At 37.8% G+C, this 27,752-nt stretch overlaps 1 protein-coding gene across 1 annotated transcript in view; it reads left to right on the forward strand.

Moving 5' to 3' along the window:
- The window catches only part of pde11a.S (phosphodiesterase 11A S homeolog), a 207,851-nt gene that overhangs the window by 152,249 nt on the left and 27,850 nt on the right, over positions 1 to 27,752 (forward strand). The window contains exons 13-16 of the mRNA XM_018238876.2: positions 483 to 592; positions 2,814 to 2,904; positions 16,428 to 16,528; positions 27,267 to 27,344. Of these exons, the coding sequence (XP_018094365.1) occupies positions 483 to 592; positions 2,814 to 2,904; positions 16,428 to 16,528; positions 27,267 to 27,344 (380 nt within the window). The remainder of the gene's footprint in view (positions 1 to 482; positions 593 to 2,813; positions 2,905 to 16,427; positions 16,529 to 27,266; positions 27,345 to 27,752) is intronic.

Raw genomic sequence — 27,752 nt, forward strand, 5'->3', positions numbered from 1 at the left:
AATAATATGATCAAGCTATATCATCCAACTTATACCCTTTCTTTATTACATGACCTCAATTACCTTTGTTCATTTTGTTTCTTATCTCTGCACCTTTCCAGATTTCTCTCTGTCACTTAACAATATGCCGGGTTAGACAGGTCATTTTCATATTCAGTGGTAGAAAACATTGCTCAGTGACTTCATCCGTGATCCGGCAAAACTGCGAATAGAGATTCAAGTGTTAACATAGCAGGCGAGAATCTCAATGCATTATTCGCTTGTGTCATTTGGACCACTGTCCCTAAGGGACTTGTAAATTGTGCAGTTGTGTTCTTCTCTGTTGTTGGTGGACTGCAGCTCTTGTAATATGATGAAAGAATGCTGGGGATGTAGAACCATTTAGGTGGTGGAACACTGCAATAGAATGTGTTTGTCCCTTAAAACACACTGACGATTTTAGGGCTCCTTTTCTAATGGGTTATCATTTTTTGTCTCCACAGACAGCCGGGTTTCAAGAAGTTCTATCAGATACTGAAATGCTGGCTTTGATTGTGGGCTGCCTATGTCATGATCTTGATCACCGGGGAACCAATAATGCCTTCCAGGCCAAGTGAGTTCCTTTGCTAATGTTTTTAGGTTACTTTTACAAGGATTATAATAAACAGTCGGAAGTAGAGTGTCACAAGGCTAATTATGTAAGATTTAGAGAGTAGGGTTGCCAGGGTGGATAAGGGCTGTGGGGTAAAAGACTGTTAGAAGCTGGCAGTGATTGGATCAGGTTTAGAAGGGAGTGGGCTGTTTGATGGGTCAGCAATAGGACTGAGAGAGCCTAAATTAATCAGCAAGTACATTACTGGCAGTGTTCCATCCTCACTATGTGAAACCAAGAGTTAGTGTGTAGCTTGACATACAGCTAAACTCCTTGCTTCATTAATCGACTGAGACAGGTTATTCAGTTTTATTAACAAAGGGGAAGGTGTAAAACTGGGGAAAATAGAAAAAATGACAGTACTTAGTATACAGCATATCATGGCATGACAAAGTACATTAAAACACTGTGAATGGTACACTGAAACATTAACATATGTAAATATTCATAAGGTGGATGGCATTTGTGAAAGAGTAAGGCCTAGATGACTGGTCTTATATAGGGGTTCCATGAGGTGATAGCATATAACAAGTTCTAAACTTTCATAGAAAACAGGTACACAAGAAAACAGGAAAATGATCTTCATTCATAAACCAGGGTTGGTGATTATTAACACCTACCAACGATGCTACCATAAGGCTGGATGGGGTAGGATTACTGCAGGTGCAGAGTTATCTTAGCTGTGAACAGTATAAATATGGCAGCTAGATTGATCATTTCCTGGTGTTACACATGGTCACATGGTAAAGGTACAGAAAGCAACAAAAGAAACTAGTAGTAAAGTATACATTATTATTATATTATTATCATTTATTTTTATAGCAGCTATATATTGTGCAGTGCCTTATACAGAGAATATACATCTTTCACTTTCAGTCCTAATCTCATTAACAGACACAGATGGGCAGTTTATAAGGCCTGAATTAACCTACCTATTAAATTTTTGGAGTACCTGAAGAACTCATCTATTGTAGTATTATTATTATTATCATAATTATTATTATGTAAGGGATTATTAGAAGATATCAGCAGAGAGTGGTTGAGTAAGCAAATGTTGTTTATACAACCTTTACATTGTGATACAAGGCTGGTGTGTTTGTACGCAGCTCCCCAACAGCAAGCAGCTCTTGGTAAACAAATATTAGGTGGGTGCAGATTTGCTGGGTTCACATCCAGGAGACTCTCACTCTTTATTAATGGGATAATCTTTTGCACTTATTTCTTGTGGATAAAAACAGATTTTTTGCACCGAAGGCTGGATCCAGAAGTGGAATTGTAGGGCACATACATCTCTCATGACAACTCAGGCTTGTTCTCCCCTCACGATGAATTTTCAGTTTTATACTTGATTCTTTCATTTTTGCCAGAGTCTTGTAACCACTAACAGCCTATGTGTACTCTCCAAGCTAAACAGTAAAGAGAATTGAGATTCTGGGTATTGTTTGTGCCAAATACACTAGATGGATCAATAGTATATACCTACAAAGCATTTCCTATCTTAAAGTCAGTCCCACAACTGATAACCTGGGGATATGAGATGCATCTAGAGCAGGAGAAGAGCTGGACACATTTAACGCAGGAAGTCTACAACCCCAATGAAATAAAGTCTCCTGTATTAGTACCATTGATTTGGGTGGAGCAAAGGTGTAACAGGGTAGGGTGTGGACATATCATGGAGTAGATGAGGTAACACTAGGGTTGCCACCTTTCTGGTGTAATCTGGACAGCCTGGTTTTTTGAAACTGCCTGCCCAGTTTTCCTAATTTGAAAAACCTGGCAGGATTTCCTAAGATTGACGCGGTGATCCACCAATTACCAATCAACACATCATACCCACCGATGGCACAGTCCCGCCCCACCACATCACTGCCCAACCCCTCTACATCAAAGCCCGCCCCCCACTGTGTCATAGCCCCGCCTCCCCCATTCGTTGGGGAGAAAGGTGGTAACCCTAAGAAAGACACTAGCATTACTAATTGAATTTTACAGTCCAAAAGAAAATATATACTTTCTGTGCTAATAGTGAGTGTAAGCAGGTCACTGAGCTCTGTGAAAGTGAATGGCAGGGACATACTGTAGCTCATGGAGAGTGATGAGCTCAGCAGGACACTGACATATTACATACCCTATGAAGCAGTACAATGACAGACACCACTTTGCTGACATGCCTTCTCTTTTGCAGGAGTGGCTCAGCTTTGTCTCAGCTCTATGGAACATCGGCGACATTGGAGCACCATCATTTTAATCACGCTGTCATGATTCTTCAGAGCGAGGTACACGAGTCATTGAAAAACAATACCCTGTGATTTATTGCATTCTGTAAAGTTCTCTCTTTGCTCTTTTCACAAATGTTCATATGAACTACCCGTATCTTGTAAATGCTATTTATATTTAACCACTTTCTTTCTACCAGTCATAGAATAACCTGTAATCTGGAAACTGTATATTCTACAATATATACAGCAGAATGGGTTAAAAGGCTCTTTTTTGCATAATTTGGGTCCTGTTGATATTTAAAGAACTTTTTAATGTTATTTATTCATACATAAGCAACCAATTAAACAAATGCAGGTCAGATAGGAAGAAAAAACACAATATACAAAGTGCAGTATTAGCAGTTTATGATTATGAGTAATTTGTGGTATGGTAGGAGACTAAGCACCCTTGGTGCATCCATACAGTAAGGGGACTCAGGGACTTCGGAGGAGAGAGAGGTTCAGGGCAGGTGTCAAGCCATGGGTTCCAGGTCTAATTAAATTTTGGGGTTCATCCTCTTGCAACAGAAGCAAGTTTGACGATTGGGGGCTTCTCTTAAAGAACAAAGGAAGCCCTGTTCACTGTTTTTGCAAATAACACACCGGGACTAACTGCACTGGCCCAGGAAGAGTATGGCACCCTCTTACCTTCTTTACTTGGTTCCCAGTCAGACTAAACACCCCAGAGTGAATATGGCTTTCCTTGTCCTTGAATTAGCACAATTGGACTCATGCCTCCAGACATAAAACAGGGTCAACCTCATGAGGGTTCTAGTTGTATTAAATAGAACAAGGTAATCGATTAGACCCAAGAGGCATATCACAGGGATCATACTACTGGAAGCAAAAGCCTAAATATAAGTAAGTATATGACTCTGCGGACTTGGCAAATATCTCCATACAATGGATAATCCTTAAATGAACCATCCTGTCCCTAATAGAGATAGTGATGTCAGTCTTCTTAGTACTTTTCAGCATCTCAATCACATTTATATGGCAAAAAAATCAGTAATGAGTGGGACAATACAGGTTTTTTTTTCTGTGGTGCACACAGACTGTTTAGGGTTTGTTTGTCTGACCTGCAGATCAAGATGTTCACCCTTAAAAGTGTCAGGAACTCTCTGGTTTATTATTGTATTGTAAAGGCCCCCAGACACGCTCTGATAAAAGCTGCTGACACACTGTCGGCAGCTTATTGGCCCAAGTGTGGGGCCATCCGACGGGCTTCCCTGATTGATATCTGGCTGAAAGTCAGCCAGATCTCGATAGGGTAGATTAAAAAACCCTGTTGGATCGCGGCCGTATCTGTGCGTCTATGCGGTCTGCGATCCGCCTGCCCGTATCGGATCCATTATGAGCCGATCGTTGGGCCCTAGGGCCCACAATTGGATCAGCCCAATATCACCTGCTTCAATGTGGGCATATCGGGGACATCACCAAACGAGCGGATCTCTAAGTATATGGCCACCTTTAGAACCAGGTACCTGCTATGCACTGACCATTGCTCCCGCTGTTTGAGCTACAGGAGGCAGTATGGTTGGGGTGTGGAGGATAATGTCAGTGGGGCTAGCACCTCTCCCATACCCTGGTGCTGGATCATTAGCCCATTTGTTTCATCCAAGCCTTGTGTTTCTTTCCTGAGTTCTGTCCTCTTTGTTGCTGCTCTGCTCTTGTCTCCTCCGGTTTTGACTCTTGACCTGTTATTGGATTTCTGCTTGTCTGCTGCCTGCTCAACCATATGCCTTTCTCAGACTCTGTTTTTTTTATGCCTGTCCTGACTCTGTGCTTGAACCAGAACATTGTTTTTCTGCCAGTTCTTACTACATTCTGCAAAGGTTTGTCTTTCAGTCTTTCTTTATTAAATCTTTGTTAAATATGCAGTTTGTGTCTGTCATCTTAGCAAGTGGTTACATAGCACATCGGCTCCTAAGAAACTGCTGTGCAGACATTATAGAGTCTATAGGATAATAATAATTTCAACAAAAACAATCATTGACTCTGAAAGTTGTACAGACATTTTTCAACAGTGATTTTAGAGGCATAACTACAGAACCATTAACCTAGTGTGCAAGCAAAATATGTACCTGTGCCTCTGACCTGGAACTTGCACTGCATACACACTTGTGCCTGCCAAATTCTATTGTGGTATGCTTGGGCCCCTTGGGAGGGGCATATCTTTGGCCAATCTCATCCCCTGCCCCCCTGGTAGTTAAGCCACACCACAAATTGTTTAGGCATGCTGGAATCCATAGTTTAACAACATAAATGATACTGTATATTCCTAAATCAATATATCTCCATCAAGCTTTTCCCAATATATCCAGGACCAATGACCCAGTGATTGTAAATTAATCTTCCAGTAAGAATCCTGCTCGCATTGTTCACAACCAAATAAATGCTATTTGTCACTGGGATTGAAGCTGGAATAATTGAATACAAATGGCCTAAAACACCTGAATAAACCTAAATCCACCCTTGTGATGTTCAGTTACAGTATATTATCAATAAGTAATTCAAATAGCTGTCAGCCTTCCTAGACCTTCTATTGGGTGCTTTTTGGTCATGCACCTTACTATGTTCCTTTCAGGCTTTGCCTCATTCCACCCAGACCAAAAGTATAAAAACAAATGGCTCCTAAAAAATACAGGTGCACATCTGATTTCCTAACAATGTAGCTCACTCTTGCCTCTTATAAAGTGACTCTGTTTGGAGTTTCACCCATTTGCACTTTCTTACTGGCCAGATAGAGAGATGGAAAGATTGACAGATATTTGAATTTACCATGTATTTACTCATGTTATCTAATCACCTGCTAGTGTGGATGCCTGAAATAAGATCAGTAGTGTTGATTGAGATGGCCTAAACCCCACAAGACCCAGGGTTCGTACAGGTAAAACACATTTTTAGCAGGTTGCAGAGAGGTGGGGGGCCTGACTCTGCTCATGGTCCTCTCATCCCACATTATCACTGACCCCAGCCTATCCTGCATACCACCTCTCCACTTCCAGTTGGTGACATCAGAGACGGGTGGGTTGGTATATCTTTAACGATGGTGATAACTGCTAATCACATATGTCCAGTACAAGACTATAAACATTATTGACTACCTACACAAAGAGCTGGTTCACAGTTATGGATGACAGATCAATTAAATAAAAAAACTCCAAAACAGACTACTGGAAGTAGGAGCCTTTTCCTAGACATTCTCATGAAATGTGTCAATTTCTGCTGACTACATCATGTGCTGGACAAGCTGGCCACTAACCTAGACTAAGTAAAATGGACAACATGAACAAAACCAGATAATCAAAATAGAGTAGACATCACAGGAGACGTTAAGTTGGTGACTACAGCCTCAAAACCTGTTACTGGGAAGTCTTTGTGGATGGGTCTTGGATACCTAGACCCAGACTAAAACCTAGTACATATTAAAATCTGTTAGATACTTTATTTATTCACCTCTCGAGTCAATGCCAAAAAAAAGTTTAAAACCTTTGAGATCTGGACCTTGCTGGGGTCTATCCACAGTTGTATTAATAGTGGGTGCTGCCCTGTACACACAGCTGCCCCCTTTTTTCCATGATCGGTACATGAGCAGGGCAGTGTTTATGCACAAACTAAATGAGAGGGGTACTTTCCCCCTTTTCTCTGCCACATTTCCTTGTTCTTGGTAGGCATAAGTAGCTGCCCTAGGTCCCTGAATCAATATCCCCACCCCCCCAAGCTAAACTTCAGGGGTGGTGTGGGTGAAGTCACCAGTACAAGAGCCAAAATTCTAGTTTTTCCATGTCCAAGAGGCATTATGCCACCCTAGTGATCGTTCTCTCTACAGAATTCTGTTGCCTCTGTTAATGAGCTTGCTGTGTCTAATAGTCGCTTTTATGGAAGGCTTATATCCCCTGTAATGTAAGTATAACATGGATAGAGCTCGAAGAAATATTGTAAAGAAAGAAAAATACAACGTGCATAATTGAACGTAAAGTATTTTCTGCATTGCCTGGCTAACAATTTTCTATATGTTGAACAATTGAAATCTCCACTAGGTGGCAAGATTGTACCACATAAGGAATAACAAGGATTGCTGGAAATCATTTAATACATCTGACAATGTCTCAAAGCTAAAATATAATTCAAACAGAGAGATGTGCAGAATGATTTTTCTTGCATCCACTCAGAATGCTATAATTCTCTGGGTACCGGTCAAGAAATGCTGCATCAGAGATAATATGCCTGTTTTTATGCTGAGGCAAATAGATGCGTGAACCATGAATGACCTTCTCATAACGTCATCTCCAGACAGGATAGAGGAGCTATAAAAGCACCAGCCCACGTCTGACACTAGGTGTCGCTCTTTACAGCATTTTAGGGGCACTTAACTGCTAGAAGACCATAACTGCAGCAGGTAGCATTGGGAAAAAGAATGTAAAGAAAAAGGTTCATATGTACAAATAGGCATAAATTGGAATAAATCTGGTACAATATCATTGTTCTGTCATTTTATGCTATCCACAGTAATAAATGTAATTGCTTCCCATTACAAATACAGATTTACTGCATCTTTGAGGTGTGGTTTGTGCAGCTTTGTCACAGCCATAGCAGCTAAGTGCCAACAAGACCCCATGCTCTGGCTCAATGGAACACATATACAGCTCTTTTCCATGACCAGTGCATGCAAATATAGTACTGCGCATATGTCACTAGTGAAGGGAAGTTTAGTGGTCCCATGCCAAGGGCAGCGCCGGACAAAAATGCATTTCTCCCTATGTAGAGAACTCTCTGGTTTCAAGAAATCTAGTATTTCTTCAGAGTAGGCTTTTGGGACTGATAAGGGCTGGGAGTTGTAGTTTGACAATATCACACCATGGTTACGTCTTCTGTCATTCTTCCCCTTCAAATGGAGCCATAGTTTCCTTGTCTAAGACCCATAAACATGTGGGAGAATCGGGTATTCTATAAACATGCTGGGGCCAGACATGCACAAAGCTCTGGGTTCTGTTGTTTCTATATTTTCCTCATTTACTGCTCCTTTAAAATCTTAATGAATCATGATGGGTTACCCAGATGAACCAAAAAATCTCCTCATTCCTCCAGGACCAGGACCCAGCTCATACCATTTCCAGGCTGCTCTTCAATCTACAGTATACCATGATCAAGGCTCTGGTTGAAAAGGGGTTAAACATTTTCCCAGTTGCCTTCACACACATAGAGGGTTGTTTTTTAAAGTCCAATTTTTCTGGTTTTTAAAGAAAAATAGATTTGTAGAAAAGAAACTTGAATTTTTTGAGATTTATTAAGCCTATTAAGTGTGGAGGTTACAGTGAGTAAGTTAAAAGAGAGCTTAAGTCCCATGAAACAAGCTTTCTTGTAACACAATATGAGCTAGGGAGTTGGAACAAACAGCTGCCATACTCACTGTATACCTGTCAACTCCCCTGGATTTCCCAGGAGTGACCTAGTTTGGGGTTACATAGTTTCAATGGGGTGGTCTTGTCCTTGGGGGTGGCAGTTTCGGGAAGGTGGGTAGGGTATAATAATGTTTTATGGAAAGGTAGGATGCCTGCAAGGATGTTACAAGGGCAAGCTTGGTAGAGATCCCTTACAGTATATACAATGGTTGCAAATTATACTGCAACCTTTGTATCTCAGTTTGAAGTTATGTGGATTATTGGATAGCAAGGTGATTGGAAGCTAATATGTGGTACGGTTATTGGGTTTAGCATTGACCAGGGTTGATGCTTCCCCAGTCATGACAACCACTGCAAAACATGACCTATATACCTAAGAATTTATTAGCATTGTGGCCTCACACATACAGTATTCATTTTATTACATTTTTGGGACCCAGCCATTGTTTTCTTATGAGAGAAGGTCTGTCATTCCTTTCCTGCTTAATAAAAGAAAGCATTTCATAGATGAACACTAGATGGCAGTGTAGATTGATGCAAGAATTTACAAAGAAGCCGTAGCTCACAAAATGGTTACCTTGCCAGCGTAATATGTTATGATGGATGATATAGTGCTCAGAAATATGTACTTACTGAATGTATTCACTTTGTGGTTTATCTGACTGTTAAATCACATCAGTTTAACAGCTCGTAGTGACCTTACAACTTACCCTTAAACACATTTAGGTATAGAAATGAATTATAGATGTGTGAATACTATTAGATGAACCTGTTGCACGGCTGCACCGGGGTCTTAGTTCTACCTATCAATTTACTTCTCCGTTGTGCTTTTGTTTGTGCCTCTTTATTGTTCTACATGCCCCACACCCAATGTTGAGAAGGGGTTTCTACTTGTTCTGTTCTCTCCTTTCTCTTTTATCCACAATGCAGCATTCTTTCCCAGAATTCCAGGGTAATTAAGTTGGCTGAAAAATTTGCATGATCTACAACTTGCAGCTCTTGTGTCAATTTTGGGGCAATAGTTATGCCGTTGAGCACTTCAAAATGACATGTGGGCATTTCGGGGCATTTGGCATTTACAATGTGTGTGCCCAATTCGACATATTGCACAGCATGAACAGGGAGCACTGTACTTTAAGCTATGCACCTTATTTTGTTCAGCATGTGGTATACCAATACCATTATGCAACTGACAGAGGTGCCCCCCCCCCATTTTTTTGAGGAGTTACTAGATTTTGGGGTCTGTCCCCCTGGTTCCCGACTCTCTTAAGCTTTTCCCTGATTTCTGACGATTTTACATGATTTCGGCAAATTTGTGGCAAAATAAGATGTGCACGTGTCAGTGACGTGAGGTGGAGCGATGTGCAGCATGGAATCTTCAGCTTCAGGAGAGCTCTGCACATGCGTGTGATGTCAATTCCACTGCATGTGCAGAGGTAACAGCTCATATAGAGGACATATATAGGTTATACACCCAGTGGCACAACTATTGGAGAGTATACACTGGGCCCCAGTCTGGTAAGGTCCCGTGACACCCACTGTAGCCAGACACCCCTTCCCCTGCCCCACACCAATTTTCGCATTCCTGGGTGTTGGGGATTTTGGGGGCCCAAATGGCCCCACATGAATGATGAATTGAATACTGAAATTTAGCACCTTATTTTACCTTTCACTTTGACATACAATTGTAATTAAGCCCCTTTGTCCTTACCTTTCTAAGGCTCCCAGCCCCACAAACTATTATAATAAGACACGGGCAGACTGGGCTGCCGGGAGTAAACCCCTGCCTGGTACATCCCAGTGTGAGGGTGAATGTTTGCGGTTCAAGTTTTAATTTGCAGAGATACTCATTGGGAGCAACACTAAAGGGTAAGGGTCCTGGTGTGCCCTTGTGGTGGAAGCTCCTGGTGGGGACCCCCTGTCTGACTCTGACAAGATATATAATGTTTAAAAGTTGTACTTTTCCATGTCTTTGGTCCAGGACATTTGGAACAACTTGAGCCTTATCGTATGGACAATTGTTATGCAACTATATATTTATATGTACAATTTATATATAGTTATATACACACACAGTAAATATACTAACCATTTAATTTCTCTTGAGAAATGTTACCATTGAATAAACATCAGTTTCCTGTTTAATCTTCTGAGCAATTATCTGATTCCATATGCTGTGCCAGAATCATCCTCATAAACATGCGAGTTTATGTACAAGTGCTTTTGAAGAATCAAATGGCTTATTTAGTGCAAATGTTCCAATAGATTTAAAGCCACAGTGATGCCACCATAGGCTGAAAAAAGCCGGGGATTCACATAGGCAGCAGTGGGAGAAATCCATCACACAAATAAGATGCTAATATGACAATACATTAGTATGTGACAAAGCAACAATCAAAGGAGTGATGTGTTATGGCTCGGTGGTGTGTATTCCCATAACATGGGGACACATTCCTAATGATGTGTCAGTGCAAGAGTCAGAGACCATCAAGCTGGATGTGAAGAAACTGTTCCTTCTAGGGAAATTGTGGTATTACCATGTCTTTAACAACACTGTCACTTGTGCTTGTGAGTAAAGCTAGTGGTTACATTGTGTAATAAACTGGAGGTGAGTTCACAATATATCACTGTTGATTGGCTACTTGAACACGCATATGGTATAGAGCTCCCCCCCAGCTGCATGCGTTGCCTTGAGTGCCAATATTGCCTTGAGTGCCAATACTTAGGCCAGTTCTGCTATACTGCTATTTCTTTACTGTACTCTGGCAACATCTGGGTAATATATAGCTGCGTAACACTGTTAAGATCCCCTTTAACAATTGCTGGTAGAGAGCATGCTGGGACTTGTAGTCCAGCAATATTTAATAGGAGCCCCACTGTTATGGAAGGTTACATCCCCTTTACCATATAAATCTCAGCATTGACCACCAGTTGACAAAGTATAAAACATTATAAAAGGCTTGCAAGATTTAAAAGAAAAATAATACTCCTGATAAATTAATGTTGTATTTTATAGCTAAAATTAAGAACCTTAAAATACACAAAAATACCTGGGTGCTCTGGTTGAAAAATAATAATTTAATAAACCTTTTTCTCTTATTTCAATATATCGAACGTTTGAGTTTTTCATGCAAACCCTGAGAGTGCCGGTACCACGTGCAATTTCTATGTATATATATATATATATATATATATATATATATATATATATATATATATATATATATATATATATATATATATATATATATATATATATATATATATATATATATAAGTATAAATCCAGAGATGACGGCACTCCGAGTTAAGCAACCAAATCAAAGCAGCAGAGAGTAAACTATAACAGGTTTATTCAATAAACCTGTTATAGTTTACTCTCTGCTGCTTTGATTTGGTTGCTTAACTCGGAGTGCCGTCATCTCTGGATTTATACTTTGTATTAACTACGGACTGGCACCCAGATTTGGATCTCGCTCATGGTGTGCGTTCCACTTTGGACTACTATATATATATATATATATATATATATATATTATATATATATATATATATATATATATATATATATATATATATATATATATATATATATATTCGATTTAAGGTGGCCATACACGGGCCGATAAAAGATGCCGACAGACCGAGTCGGCAGCTTATTGGACCCTGTATGGGGGCCCCCGACGGGCTTCCCCGATCGAGATCTGCCCGAAAGTTGGCCAGATCTCGATCGGATGGGACTAAAAATCGCGTCGGATCGCGGCCGCATCTGTTCGTTGATGCGGTCCCGCGATCCGACCGCCCGTTCGCGTTCACTAGGATCCGATTGTTGGGCCCTAGGGCCCACGATCGGATCAGCCCGATATTGCCCACCCGATATTGCCACACTAAAGGTGGCCATACATGGAGAGATCCGCTCGTTTGGCGATGTCGCCAAACGAGTGGATCTCTTCATGTATGGCCACCTTTAGTGTGTTACAGAAGCAACTTGGGGTTTATGATTATAACCCCCATCTCTTAGAATGTATATTGGTGAAAAGAAAGCAGGACACTGCACTGCCTGTTCTCCCACATGGCACACAGGTTCCCATTGGCTGCAGACTGACTTTAAAAAGGGAAGTGTTTCATAACCGTATAATGCCTTCTGTCATTCCAGATTTCTAATTGGGCAACAGAAAATTTTGAAACACCCAGCAACTGCATTGTCTGTTTTCCATTGTTATGCCATGCTGACACAACTATTATCCCTGTAATGGCTTTGTTCAGAATCAACCAGTAGCATGCTGTAGGCTCTGTACAAAGCCAATATAATACTGGAAATGGGTGGGCAGATTTATACTGAGTTCTGGCTATTATTTTAGACATCCAGTCACTCCAGCCTTTATACATTACATTTTTGGATAACTAACTATATTAGAAACAATTTTTATTTTGCACATACTATTTACCCAGTTTTTATTTTTACCCTGAACAATTCCTTTAAACCCTTTAGTAAAGTCACAGACTTCCAATCACAATGGTTCCATTGAACTTCAGTAAGGTGTTGGCTGAACTCATAGATGTGTGTAAGTGTGATCCAGTCACAATGATACCATGATTTTCATTGGGGCAGGTGTTAATCTTTCAATGTTCATGACTGGAAGTGTGAATCAACTGGGGGTTATAAGAACTCGACAACATTGGGCTGAAATTGTCAATCAGTGCAGAAGCGAAAGAGAAGGAATACAAACATCTGAAAGGAGCTCTGATAACTTGTGGATACACAGACTGGACCTTTATCAAAATGAAATTAAAGTCAAGCAAAAAGACCAAACCAAGAAATAGAAGGGAGGAGCATAGCAGGCAAAGCAACACATCCCATATGTGGCTAGAACATCAGAAACACATAGGAGAGTTTTCAAGAAATATCTCATTCCTGTGTATTTCAAAACTTAGCAACACCCTAAAACAGAAGTTGGTGCGCCCTAAAGACCCAACACCAAGGTACATGAAGAGTAATATGGTCTATATATCGAGTGTAGTGAAGAGTGCTCCAATCTATACATTGGGGATACACTTTGTGAGAGAAACTTGATAAACTGAATGGATTGTTGTACACAGCATGTGATCCACTAGAAGTAGTCTACCAAGTTAAGCTTAGTTTTCTTTTTGAATATTTTGGTTCTTCAATAAATCCATTATGCCTGTTCAAGAACCCATGGTGGCCAAGATTTCATCATAAACTGTGTGTGATAGTTATAGCTCAAATGTATTGATCTGTGAGGTCCCAGTTGAGAGGAGGTGAGTCACATAAAGCAGTGCTGCACCTGGACAGCAGTTAGCGAAACCTAAAAACCTGTGGATTTGAGAAACATATTGTTGTCTGGCTGTCCTATATCCATCATGTTATTACACAGTACTGAAATAAATACTCCTTGATGAATCTGAACAGAAAGCCTCTAATCAGGCTGTTTGTATATGAAATGTATGTGCTTTATTAGATGAGAAATTTTAGCACTTTGTATTTCCTCATTAACATTTCCAGCAGCATGAGCAGGAGGTGGCCCCTTCCCCAGCAGGGCACCCTTTCAGGATATCCTCTCAAAGAGGAAATGTTGTAAATTAATTCTAACAGATCCATCTGTGTTACTGATGGATACGTCCCTGCTCCTGTGTCAATATTCTCCATGAAAACATACATTTCTTGGAAGGGACATTTCATTTCGTGCTTTGTACCAGTAGATGGCAGAGGACTCCATGTGTTAGAAGAACCAGTGCTGTGTACACTGATGACTCTTCTGTCGACAATGAAATGCTTTCCATTAACACAGAAAAACGCATGGCGTGTTTTACAAATTGGTTTTTAAATCTGCTGTGGAGGGGGCTTATCAGGTGCTTATTCCCTGCATTATCCCTTTCTTAAGCAAAGCAGAGACAGCTCTGCCTAAATCACTGCAGGCTCGTTCTTAGGACTATAAGGTCAAATGTATTTCAATATACAGAATTCATTTTTAAACCACAGGGTTGTGATTAAATATTTCCTGTGTGACAATTTGTTTTTTGAACCCATTTTTCAGCAGTGCATCCGTGCTACCTAACGTACCGCTGGGTATTTGATGATTGGTCTTGGACAATGAAATTTGAAGTTTTCATCCTTTTTGTTGCTGATAGTACCTGCTTTTGTGCAACAAGAAATAGACTCTACCCATGGCAGTTGTATGTTTCCATGTTTATTAATTCATGTGCATGCAGTAGTTGGTATTGCTGCCAGCACTTGGTACTGAGTTCATTGTCAACCAGGGCACTAACTTTGTGGAGTTTTTATTTTATAAAAAGAACCAGAACAATAAATAAAATCATGAAAGCTGTATAGCTTAGGGCATTGCCTTCTTGCATAACACAGAGCTCTCTTTTATTTTGGATATACTTCGTATTATACAGTCACAGTGGACCAGGAACTTTCAGAAAATTGGTGCACCCACAGAAAGAAAGGTGTTGTGCTAAAGAAGACTTTCCTATGCTTTACTTGTACAGATGATTTTGTATGTCCCCCCTGTGTGGTTTTCTTCATACCCCAGAACCCTACTGGTCGTCTAATTGTTGCCTGAGGAAATTCACAATATTGTGGATGCATGTGGTAAGGAGGTAATGTAACACAAGTGGAATGGTTTCTCTATGTTTACTAGCCCATAGCAACCAATAAACATATAGCATTAACTTGTTTTCTTTATGAGAGCAAGAGTATGACTGCTAGTTGTGGATTGCTAGACCTCAAGGCAAATATCTGTCTTTTATTACAAGTCTTGTAGGATACTTTAGGACAAGGACTGATTAAATGCTGCATTAAATGTCAGCTATATACTGTATATATTAATAAAAGGTAATAAGACAATTATGTAACACAACGTTAAGTAACAATACATTTTTTTTTATATTTCTGTCACAAACATTTGCTGCATCTGATTAGTTCATTGTTTGTGGTGCTGTATTTCTTTGCATCTAATAGCAATATATGGTCATTAATTAACATGCGTTTGGAGCCACTTTTGAACATCTGTATCAATATATGTGTTGTGGTCTGTGAAACCACATGTCAAGTACATGTACAGCATTGGACATATGTTCTTCCTCATCTTTTTTCTTAAATTGTTGCCAGTGCAGATACAAACATAAATAAACACAGGCCAACAACATACAATTTCAATAAACACATCTGTATACATGTGACAACATTTTGAAGTTATTTATAAAATGTTTTTCTCATTATGCAATTGGGCTGTATCAAAAATCTCTGATATATTTATGTATCCATATGGTGGAAACTTGGCATCCCCCCAACTTAATATTTTGGTTACCCACCTCGAGTTTTTTTTACTCTACTCTAATAGAATTACACCAGACCTCAGAAGATGAATTTTTGGAGGTAAATAAGGAGCTTCAAATCTCGGACTAAAAGTAAAAAAAAATATATTCACCCAGTGGAAAAAGTTTTCTGCATATGAAAATTCTGAAACTATTTGTTAAGTAAAGAGGCAGAATAAGAAATATTGAAATTTTAGGAGAACATTTTTGGGGAACATTTTCTGTCTTATTCCATTGCTTCAGGGATGTCTGACTACATTAAGATTGCCAGAAAGGGAAGGATTTCATTCTCATTTATAGAATATAAGCCTGTGCAATTCAGTAAATGTATGGAAAGGACCAGACTATTATGAAAGAATGTTTTGGGAAACCAGAATAGTATAATGTCCAGTCCTTTTCAAATGCATAGCAAATGTTTGTACTATTAGGTTTATATGATGTGCATTCACTAAAGCTTAGAAAATAAAATGGTTCACTCTTTAGCCCTGTAATAATATGTCCATGATTTCTGACCTTACTGAAGTTGAAGGATAAAAAATCCTTACTCCATTTGCCCATCACATGGATGTGACTGCATTATGAATGTAGGAGCAGCCTAAATCATCAGCTCAGATTAGCAAATCCTATTTTCTGCCATAGGGAGAAGTGGTGGGATTTAGTTGGATCTATAAAAATCCTAGGATTCTGCTAAATGTTATCCCAACTCCTAGATGTGTTGCTTCTTCTGATATATAACCCTGTGTCCTGCATTAACATAAATATTGTTATTTATTCCTTGTAGTTTTTGTGTTACAGGGGCACAACATTTTTGCGAACTTGTCATCACAGGAGTACAGTGACCTCATGCAGCTGCTGAAGCAGTCTATCCTGGCCACAGACATCACTCTCCATTTTGAGTATGTATTTTTATTTTGCAGTAGAAAAAATCTATAACTGGATCAATGAAGTGAGATATATTTATGCAACAAAATTTGAGATTAAATACAGTCTAATTTTGTAACACCGGAGTATTTAATCCCTGAATATGAAAAACTACCCTGAAATATACAGAATATATGGAATACATGGAAGTTGAGTTTCAACTACTGTTGTTCACCCCAGACACTGGTATTAGCCTTATAGTCCCAGAGACTATTATCCCACTGCTTCTATTGGTACAATCTTGCCCTACTATACCTGCTATTCCACAGCTATAGTCCCTTCCCAGAGGCTTTTATTCCCACTGCTACTATAAGCACTATCTCTACTTGCTATACCTGTTATCCCACAAACAAAGTCCCTTTATTCCCACTGCTATGATAGGTGCAATCTCTCCCCATTATACCTGATATTCTACAGCAGCAGTCCCTTGCCATTGTCATTTTGCTAATTTCTACAGATAATTCTGGCACATTAAAGAGGCATTAGAAATCAGTTGAATGTTAATGTGTTTTCCTACATTTTTCCTATGTAAGATGCTTCCCTGCAGAGCCTTGCTACAGTATGTTCTTGGATGAGCCAGCTCTTACTGATCCACCAACCACCAGGCTGATTAAAAGTCTAGGCACTAGCTGGATGCGAGATGCTCATGCTTGCTTCAGTTTAGCTTTTATCCCATTTGAGACTGTAAATATCCTCGTCATGCCATTCATCTGAATGAGAGAAATTAATTTTGTTTTGTGCTTATAACTTTGAATCCTATTAGCGGCTTCAGTAATATGCATTTGTGTCACATCCCAAGTCATCCCCACCGCAGAGCACAAGCCACTTTTATTTGATGCCAGCAATCTTTGTATTAGCCAGAGTAATGAAGAAAAAAACCCTTTAAATTCAGCCTGAAAATTGCAGCGATTTGCTATGTGCTGAGACAGCTTGTTTGTTGTTTGAGTGGTTTTTACATTACACACATGGACTGTGCCAATGTCAGATCACTCGGTCGGTGCTAGATTATTCATTTTTGTATAGCATTTCCAGACAAATATACACACACCTAAACAACCAGAACAAAATGTATTTGTTTCAGAAAAAATAATAAATACACTGTGTTATGGTTGCATTAACAGCCTGCCTATGAGTGCAATGAAGTGTCTCCATCATTGAAGCTAAAGGCGAAATTGTAGTTTCTCTTTCATTTTCACAAACCAATTGTCATTCTTCAGCTTTGCACAGGGTTATGTTTCATAATGCACCAGAACTTCTTTACTTTACTCTCTAGTAAACCAGGGGTTAAATACATCGATTAGTGCAACAACCCATAGCAACCTATGAGATTTATTTTTATTATGCTACCTATTTAATACTAGTGCTAGTTAAAGTACTTTCTGATATACAGTATGCTCTTTTTTTTAAAAAATACTTGCTCACCTTTAAATTCCAAAAGGTGGCTATTGAGAATTAGAGATAGGCAGGCAGAAGAGGTAGGTAACTAACACCCCCCGCATCAGTCCCTGTTTCAGTACCTTGGTCCCTAGAGAAAAGTGTCCCCTTATTGAGTTCCCGTCTACAGCTATAGGATCAGTAATGTTCATGTTTTTTGGCTCAACTGCCTCATTATTCTACTGTAGGGGAGCTGCTTTTGCACTAAAAGCAGCATTGACAGCAGCCTAAAAATAAAGCATATTAGTATTTTTATTTTCTGTTTTTCGTTAAATGGATTTTTGCGGCCATGACAGTGAGTGGGTGTGGTTAATGGTGATAGCCTTTCCAATTTTTTATGGGTGTCCCCAGATTTCACTTTAAAGGAATTGTTCAGTGTAAAAATAAAAACTGGGTAAATAGATAGGCTGTGCAAAATAAAAAGTGTTTCTAATATAGTTAGTTAGCCAAATATGTAATGTATAAAGGCTGGAGTGATTTGATGTGTAACATGTCACTACTTCCTGCTTTTCAGCTCTCTTGGTTTACACTGACTGGTTACCCTGGCTACCAGGCAGTAACCAATCAGAGACTTGAGGGGGGGCCACATGATTCATATCTGTTGCTTTTGAATCTGAGCTGAATGCTGAGAATCAATTACAAACTCACTGAACAGAAATGTACCATGTGGCCCCCCTTCAAGTCGCTGACTAACTCAGAGTTATAGAGTTGAAAAGCAGGAAGTTGGATTCTGGCTGTTTTATTAGACATCTGTTCACTCCAGCCTTTATATATTACATTTTTGGCTAACTAACTATATTAGAAACATTTTTTATTTTGCACAGCCTATCTATTTACACAGTTTTTATTTTCACACTGAACTGTTCCTTTAAAATTCTTGCAATCTTGGTTTGGGCTGACCTGTTTATTTCTATTCCCACTGTACAGAAGATTAAATGTTAATTTTGGTCCAAACGTGCATTAACTGACCATTTGTTGACAAACCTTTGGTGCCCCAGCATATGTAATTTCATCCGCAATGAATGTTCTTTACTTGCTTCTGCTGCAAAGGAAGCAATTAGAGTCAACTTTTTTTTCTCTTCAGCCAATAGCAAGCTGAGCTGGTTTGTCATTGTAACATTGTCTACTTGTCTTAAGGTTCCATTGCTATTGCTGCAGAGTCACTGAAGTCTCTTCCTTTCATATGTTGAAAATTGGTCATCTGGCACTGCCAGCTATATTATTTATAAGCCTTATCATAATGAAGTGTATTTTAAAGGCACATTAGTACAAATTATTTACAGTATTATTCTCACAAGACATTGAGGCTCAATTACCTTCCTGTTAAAGGAGATAAACCTTAATAAAATGATTTACACTGAACAGAAAATAACAGTGTTTTTACTTAATTCTGAAAGCTTCTCTGATTACCTTTTGATCCTTTTCATTTAAATAGTAACATGACTGGTAGTTTACAGCAGCCAAAAGCCCACATATTTGATACCCCTAAACAGAAAATAGAAAGAGGGAGGTTTGAATGTTGCATTGTAACACTTGATCTTCTGTGAGTGATATTAATAGGCAGAAAATGACTCTTTAATGATCTCCCCATCTTTTTTATTCTTCTGTCATGCATTTTATCAGTATCTTCCGCTGGGACTGAATATGTATTTAGTACTGGGTAGAGATGCAATAGACAATTTCCCCAAGGCAAGCTTCAGATTATTGTTCCTACCTCCCCTTTGCTTTAGCAAGACAGCCATACGCAGCATTGTGATCGGGCACAATGCCTGTTAGACAGATGGGCATGAGCAGAGGCAGCCAACAGCCCATTTGTTTGTAGAAGTTAAGGGCAAGGTTCCCAGTTACATGAATCCTAATGGTTCCCTGTTGTGTTTACAAGCCCATGGTTCAGGAAAAATGCCATCACTAAAATCCAGTGCCAGTCTTGTTAACTGTTACATGTGGAATATAAATTTCATCATTGCAGGAAAGTTATAGGACAGATTTGTAACATCATTCAATAAATATACTGATATTTGAATCTGCTACTGCACAGTATTACAAAGGTATTACTATTAATGTTATATTATATTATACAGGTGGTAAGGCTTTCATATTAAAGATTAATATTCTATAATTAGTGGCCTACCTCTCATGTCAACCAAGTGGGTTATGCTCTAGTTCTGCTACCTAGTAACTTCAATGATATCTCTACCATAGATATTGGAAATCTAATAGATACAGAAGTTAAAGAAAGTTAGAAAAAGTAAAAAAAAATACAAAGAGCAGAAAACAGAAAAAAAATAGATCTGAAAAGGCTGGGGACCAAGCTAATGTATTCAATGGAGGACTAGCTAATTCAAGTATAATGATGGAGGATAGTGGGTAACAGACAGGGACAGTTGGGGGCATGAAGCAGGACCGATGAAGATGAATAGGAAATAACAGTACACAGGCTAATAACTCTTCTTCATAAGCTTAATTATTTTTTTCCTAAGTCTTCTGCAAACAGCAACTGTAATTCAAAAGTTTAGGAAAATTGCATGCTAGGGAATCCTTTCTTCAATACCAGAAGTGCTGTTATACAAGGGAAACTCAAATCACAGAGAGACAGGGAGAAATATCTGTGAATTCAGCACTAGCTAGCACCTTATATTCATTTTTTTTAATTAATTTGGAAAATGGCAATACAGATCAACTGGGGTCATCGCCCTTGAGGAGTTAATTAAAATTCCAAAATGGCCCTAGATATTTTATCTTCCCCAGAACACCCATGATTCCAAAAAACTCAATTTATTTTTCTACATCATTTAAACCATAATGTTTTCCGTTTTCTCTACTTCAGTCTGCTTGAAGATGGCACCACAGACTCTCAACTGTTTGCACTGTGATGTTTCTCTAAAGGTTGCAATGAAAACGATTCACCTACACAATCCTTTTGCCTGGCCTAAGAGTTAAAGGTTTTTTTGTTGGTTATATTGGGTATACACTGATACTTCTGTCACTTGTGCAATAAGAACTCTAATTTGACTAAAACCTATCGAGTTCATGTATAAGTCAATGGGAGAAGTGCAGTCGAATTTTGTGTATATTTTCGAGTTAAATAGTGTTTTAAAAAACTCACATGAATTTGAAATTCAACCTTTAATAAATGTGCCTCTAAAACTGGTAACTGCAAAGATGTCTTTCAAAATGAAATTTGGGAATTTAAACCTCAGATTATATTTGTAGAATCAGCCAGGTCCATTTGGATTGTGGATCAGAAAAAGTTGCTTCCCTTGTTTGTAAATAACACCAAGTTTGAGGACTTTAAGGGATATTTGATAGGGCTAGAAAAACGTCACATATTTCTTCTTTCTCTTTCAGTTGCCTCTTTAGTCTTTAGTCCTATAATTATTGTTACTTTTCACTTCATAAATTATTTTCTATTTACCAATATGCTATTTCACTGTCCTATTCCTTGAACAGCTTATTCTTCCTTTATGACACTATTGGCATAAAGGGGATTTTAGGATTAAAACATCAGATATTAGAATTGTGATTTTATAAAAGTAACATTACATTTATGGATGAGTAAAAGAGAGTAAATATGTTAATGTTGTAAGATGATTAACAGTAAGGTTCTATCAAAGCAACATGCATCTGGCCTGGCACCAAGTGGGTTAATGCTTTTAGTCTTTGTACTTGTTTACATGGCTAGACATAAGGCACAGGAGACATACTTTGTGCCACAATATTAGTCATTTTTGTATGAAGTAGGACTGTTTTGAGACTGCTTGCAATTTGGTACAAATGAGCCATGCTCATTTTAAATGTCAGTGGCTGCCAGATGGGCTTGACAAATGTGATCCTTGAACAGGTTCACTGGTTACAATGTAAACCATCTCTGAACTCTGAATGGGATTTTGAGATCCTTTAAAGTTGCGGGGCCCTATACTCAGCCAGGATGCACATCTGATTGTGAAGCCTAGGGCAATAGATCATTATACACCAGAGATATTTACATATGGATAGGACCAATGGATGTTGTGTATATAAGTACAAAATAACCGAAGCACAAACTGTGTGTGATAAATCAAGTACAGATATTGATAAGGGACCATGAAACAATTACCAATAAAAAAAGGTTTACAAAATCACTGAGTTTTTAGCATGTATGTTTTTATCAAAGCACATGAAATAGATTTTTGTCTCTCTGTATCTCTGGGATTTGTAAGATAAAATTCAGCTTTGCTGAAGCAAAGCGATAAATGTCAATAACAACTTGGAACCAAAATCAGAATATTACCGATATCCCATAACTTAATACAGTTTATTCGACACATTTTCAAAATTTCAATGGGGTTCTCATATATATATCTAAAAAGGAGTAAAAAATATATATTTTATCAGTTCTGGAATGGGAAAACAAATTGCATGAAATTTTAGTTGACAGTACGATGAAATTTTCTGAAATAATCAGTAGCAAATGTCAAGGAAATTTCTTGAAAATGCTTTTTGGTAAAAGAATAGAAGAAAGATAGATAGATAGATAGATAGATAGATAGACACAAAGCAAAGAGCCAGCACTCTCAAATAGTGTTTGCTTGCCTGGAGGCACGATCAGTATAATTTCTCCATCCATCCAAAGAAAATCAGCACTCTCAGGGCTTAAAAATATGAAAAAGGTTTTATTGAAAATAACACAGCATAGGAATAACATTTCGGGCCGAAACGTTAGTCCTATGCTATATATATATATATATATATATATATATATATATATATATATATATATATATATATATATATATATATATATATATATATATATATATATATATATATATATATATATATATATATATATATATATATATATACTATAAAAGGGGGCTTTTATAGTATAGTGTTTAGAACACTGCTTTGACATAGGAAACTTTACTCTGAGGTAGAGGGAAACAAATGCCACCAATAGGGGTGAGAAGCCTGTTCATTGATACATATATTAAATATGTGAACAGGAATAATAGAATTTATACTTCATCGACCCTTTAAGTGAGGCTGAAACTGCTTAACAAATACTCCAATAAAGTTCCTGTTCATGTGTATTCATTGCCCACTTTTCATAGGATCGGTCCAAATTATCATTAACATAGAATTCAATGCCATTTAAGATAAGTTTGGAAAGATAAGTCTGCATTAGCAATATTAATTGGGACTAATAAATAATCTACTTATCATTGGAATAATGCTTAATTACTGGACTGCACTCTGCAGGCTTCCTGTATTCTAGGTATAAAGAGAATATTTATGACTGAAATTGTGTTTTGACGCTTTTAATCATTGTCCTTCATTTATACAAAATAATCTGTAAAGAGCTGTGAAATATGTCAGTGCTATATTTAAATGTGCCGATGGAATTCAGTAAGACAGGGATAAAAGAACACTTTTTATATAAAATCTTCACAGTTGGTACTGTAGCACCAGTGGTCATTTTGTAGACCCCCATTAGGGTGCATCATACATTTATAAAAAGGGCAAGAAATTTAAAGTTAGGCTTGAACTTTGTCATAGTGAATATAAAGTGTGACCTTGATGAAGCAAAGTCAAAGAATGTTTCCCAACAACATCCACAACCTTCAAATGTATTGGCAACACTTAGAAAACACCATAAATATGCCTCTAATGTGCCATATATAATATTAGTGTCACAGGGACAATTTTAGCTGCATGAAAAAGTTCTCCAGCACTTTTGCCATTCACGACAGGAATCTTTATTATCCCTACTCAGCACCTATAAAATATTTCTAATACCTGTCTCAGAACAGTAAAGTACAAACTGTGAGCATTAATACACACTTGTATACAATGTGTTTCTTCTTCTTTGACTGGTTTATTCAGAGCTGTAAAATAGAATAAAAGTAATTAGAATAATAGTAAATCTTGAAGAACAGGTTCACCTTATATTAATTTAAATTGATTGTATGATAGGTAACTTTATCCTCATTTGTTTCAAAAAGTTTGATTCCAGTCAATCTATAATGATTAGGGGATTGGTTACGAAATGACAAATTAAATATGTGGTTAATATCACTCAATTTCACCAAATTTAAGAAGAACTCTTTTTTTAATGTTGCCCATAGCCAGCTTTGGGATACAGTTCTGTTGTAGCTAGATATTTAATCCCTGGAAGGCTTGAATTGTAATCAAATGGATCAAATTGGTAAATCTAGCTAATCCTAACTAATAATATAACTAAGCCTATTTAATTGATTTTAACCAAATTCCATCAAAGGTCAGATGGCTAGTAAATCTGCAATATTCTCCATTTGATATTTGTATATCTGCCCTTTATTATAATTTAGTACCTGCCTTGGCATTCTATAGCAACTATTTTTTTTTTTTTAGCAACAATTTTTTTTTCCTATTTTGTAATTTTGTTTTTTCTTTTATCTAATTTTCAAATTTCTCATCCCACAGATATAAGGGGCCTGAATAATGACTTATGATCTATATATATATAGATAGATAGATAGAAATAATTAAAAAAATGTAATGCTTTCACTAGGCTAGGTAAAAGTAACACATGCAGTTTCAGAACAGAATAATCTGGTAAAACTGTGTTTTTTTGGTGCCTTAAGATGAGTGATTGTAAATATTACTTGCCCTTTTCTAAACCTCGGCTTGAATTGTCTCCACTCTCCAGAGGTATATCTCATGTTTGTGACTGTACAAGGCAAATAGCATATACTGTCTTTTCCTACCATAAGTTCTCATCATTAATTTTGTCCAGTGTGGACTATAACCCTTATAATGTAATAAAAGGTCTGTTTCATATTTAGCACTAGTATTCTAATATGATGCTCATTTCGATTTTATTCCCAGAGTTTCTTAAAGGACTACTTTGTAATAATCAGGTTTGTATTTTCAGACATACAGGATAGGATTTAAACGGGAAATCTTGTTACATAAAATAAACTCATAGGGTCCATATTTATAGTTAGCAGAAGTTTTAAATAAACCTTACAAACTAGTCACTTACCAGCCAACTTGCTACCTTTTAACATTTAGGGGCAGATTTAAAACTCTCAAATTCGAATTGTGAATTATCCAAACTCAATTAGAGTTTTAATTCGAATTTGAATGTCGAGATTTATCATACTCTGGCCCTTATAGAACTCAAATTTGACTATTCGCCACCTAAAACCTGCCGAGTTCATGTATAAGTCAATGGGAAAGGTTTGGATATGTTGGTAGTCTTCTTGACATTCCTGAGTTTAGTCGAATTCGATTCGAGTTTCCGAGTTGGTAAAATTTGTCAGAGTTTTCTATATTCTATTTTTTTTATAAATAACCCCCAGTTGAATTTTGAGTATATTTGAATTTAATAGAGTTTAAAAAAAACTCACATGAATTCGAAATTCAACCTTTAATAAATGTGCCTCTTAGCCACACTGTGCCTCACCTGCATAGAAGGACTATTAATACCAGTGATTCTGTATCTAAGCATTCTAACTACTTAACTACTCATGGGCATAGATGAAAAAAAAAGGTTTCCTGGTTATGAATAAAGGACACGGTGAAACAAGAGAAATACAATTTCGGCTCCTGGTGGTATAGTGTGAGTTGTGCTGAAGAACAGTAAGAGGCTGTAGGATGAACATATACTTAACATATGAAACAATTAAGCCAATTTAATAATATATAATGTGTGCTTAAACTTTTATGACAGAGGGTTCCCTTTCAGGTTCGGCGCCCAGGTAGATTTAATTTTGCCTGGCCCTAAATCAAGCCCAATCACTTATGTATTTCCATTTTCTTCATTGGTTTTACAGTTTATATATTGCGTTCTAGAAAAATTTCTTGTAATTACTCTTGTAACTACTCCACAGTCTAAAAACATACTATTACTAATGTTCTGATAACATTGGCCCAAGTGTTTTACAAGTTTCATCATCATCATGCTCATCATGTTTCATCATCATCATCATCATAAACTGATGATTGGTTGAACTGAAGAAGCCATGTTGTGACACGTCTCAAGAATACTCACAGTCCAGTTGCTGTAGATTTATCTCCACTAAATACTGTATATAATGACCTGCATAAATGAAAACCTTTATAGACATCATCATCATCATCATCATCAATATCCTTGTATGTATAAAGCACCAGTAAATTTCAGTACACTTTACAATAATTTAAAACAAAAATGGGTGTTACAATGCATATATATGTCTCAGTGATATGGAAATAGAGTGATCATAAAGTTCTCCCTACAAGTCCCTAAGGGGTCAAAGAGATTTGTGATGTCACAGCAAAGTTTCATGATTTATGTTAACTGAAACTAGACAATCCAATCCAATATGTACTGCATATGCTAATCCCAAATCGTACCATTATTGACCATCTAGCTGGAATTTTAGGTGTATCCATGAGAGCAAATAGACATTCTCCCCAAATCTTATCTTCATAAGCCTTTAGGCTTAGCCTCCCATGGCAATGCCTCAGTTCCTCATCCCCCCAGGCAGCATCTCAATAGTTTGACTGATTGGGAGGCATCAAATATGGTTCTGAAAAAAGACATATATCCATCAGGTTAAACCATTCCAAAATATGCTACTAATTTATCCAGAAGAAGGAACAGGAAACTTCCAGCAGGCTAGCTGCCAATTCATCCTCACAGGGGAGAAACAAATCTGCCCTGGAGCCAAAATGGCAATCAAATTGCTCCCATAACGATTACTACTGACTAATACATCACAATTATTTATGGTCTTTTCCTCTAAAAACAAATCCAACCTGTTTTCTAGCCCACCACAGAATCAATCATTACCATTACTGTTGCAATAAAGAAACCTTACTGATGGTGGAATCTCCTTTCCAACCATTACCTACACTGTTCAATGATGATCCTTGCACTTCTGAAACTTGTAGCGTAAAAACACGACTTAAAAAATGATGACCCCACTATTATGGCTCATTACTCCATATTAGTGTTACTGTTATCCTATGTGCTGATGAAAGGATTGATCAGTGCACTTGTATATATGATATATATTATACTTTGCCGGCAGAGAAAGAGTTAAGCTCTTTGTTGTTATATTTAGCCTTTACAAAAATTCATGTCACGCTATCTCCAGAGAGAGACTGCTACTGTTATATCAAGGCAGGAGCCAGATCCGTCTTGATAAATTGTCATGATAACATTGTCAGGTGCAAGTGGCAAGCAAATCTCTTAACATCACATCCTATAAAAAATTCTATTTTTACATCTCTGATCCCATTAACCTGCACATGCTTTCTGTTTTTCAGAAGAAGAAATGAGTTTTTTGAACTGGTCAATAAAGGAGACTACAACTGGAATGTTAAAAATCACAGGGTTATATTCCGGTAAGGAAAACTAATGCCTATATCTGGCTCTTTCTTTTCATTGTATATTGTGAAGCAGCAGATGGGCAGTGCATTAGTATTGGTACGGTGCCATGTCATTTCATAATGTCTAGTAAAGATCGCAGTCATCGCAGTGCATCAAGGTCGTCGCTGCTTCAGGCTTTGGAATAAACATCAATAAAAGTTAAAAGTGTCAGATCTGAAGCAAACATTAGTAAATGTGTTTCTGTCTGGAAGCACAGCCTGTTCACTGATCATGAAACCTTATGAAATAGTAGAAAGTTGATAATACATTTGACATAATGGGAGTTAACCAAGTGCTGTGCACCTGAGTGGCCTTGGTTACTGTTTTCCTGTGTTCTAAATGCCATTCTATCTACTGGACACTTCATGTAATCCTTCTGCATC

Source organism: Xenopus laevis, chromosome 9_10S (assembly GCF_017654675.1).
Source record: "Xenopus laevis strain J_2021 chromosome 9_10S, Xenopus_laevis_v10.1, whole genome shotgun sequence".
Taxonomy (NCBI): domain Eukaryota; kingdom Metazoa; phylum Chordata; class Amphibia; order Anura; family Pipidae; genus Xenopus; species Xenopus laevis.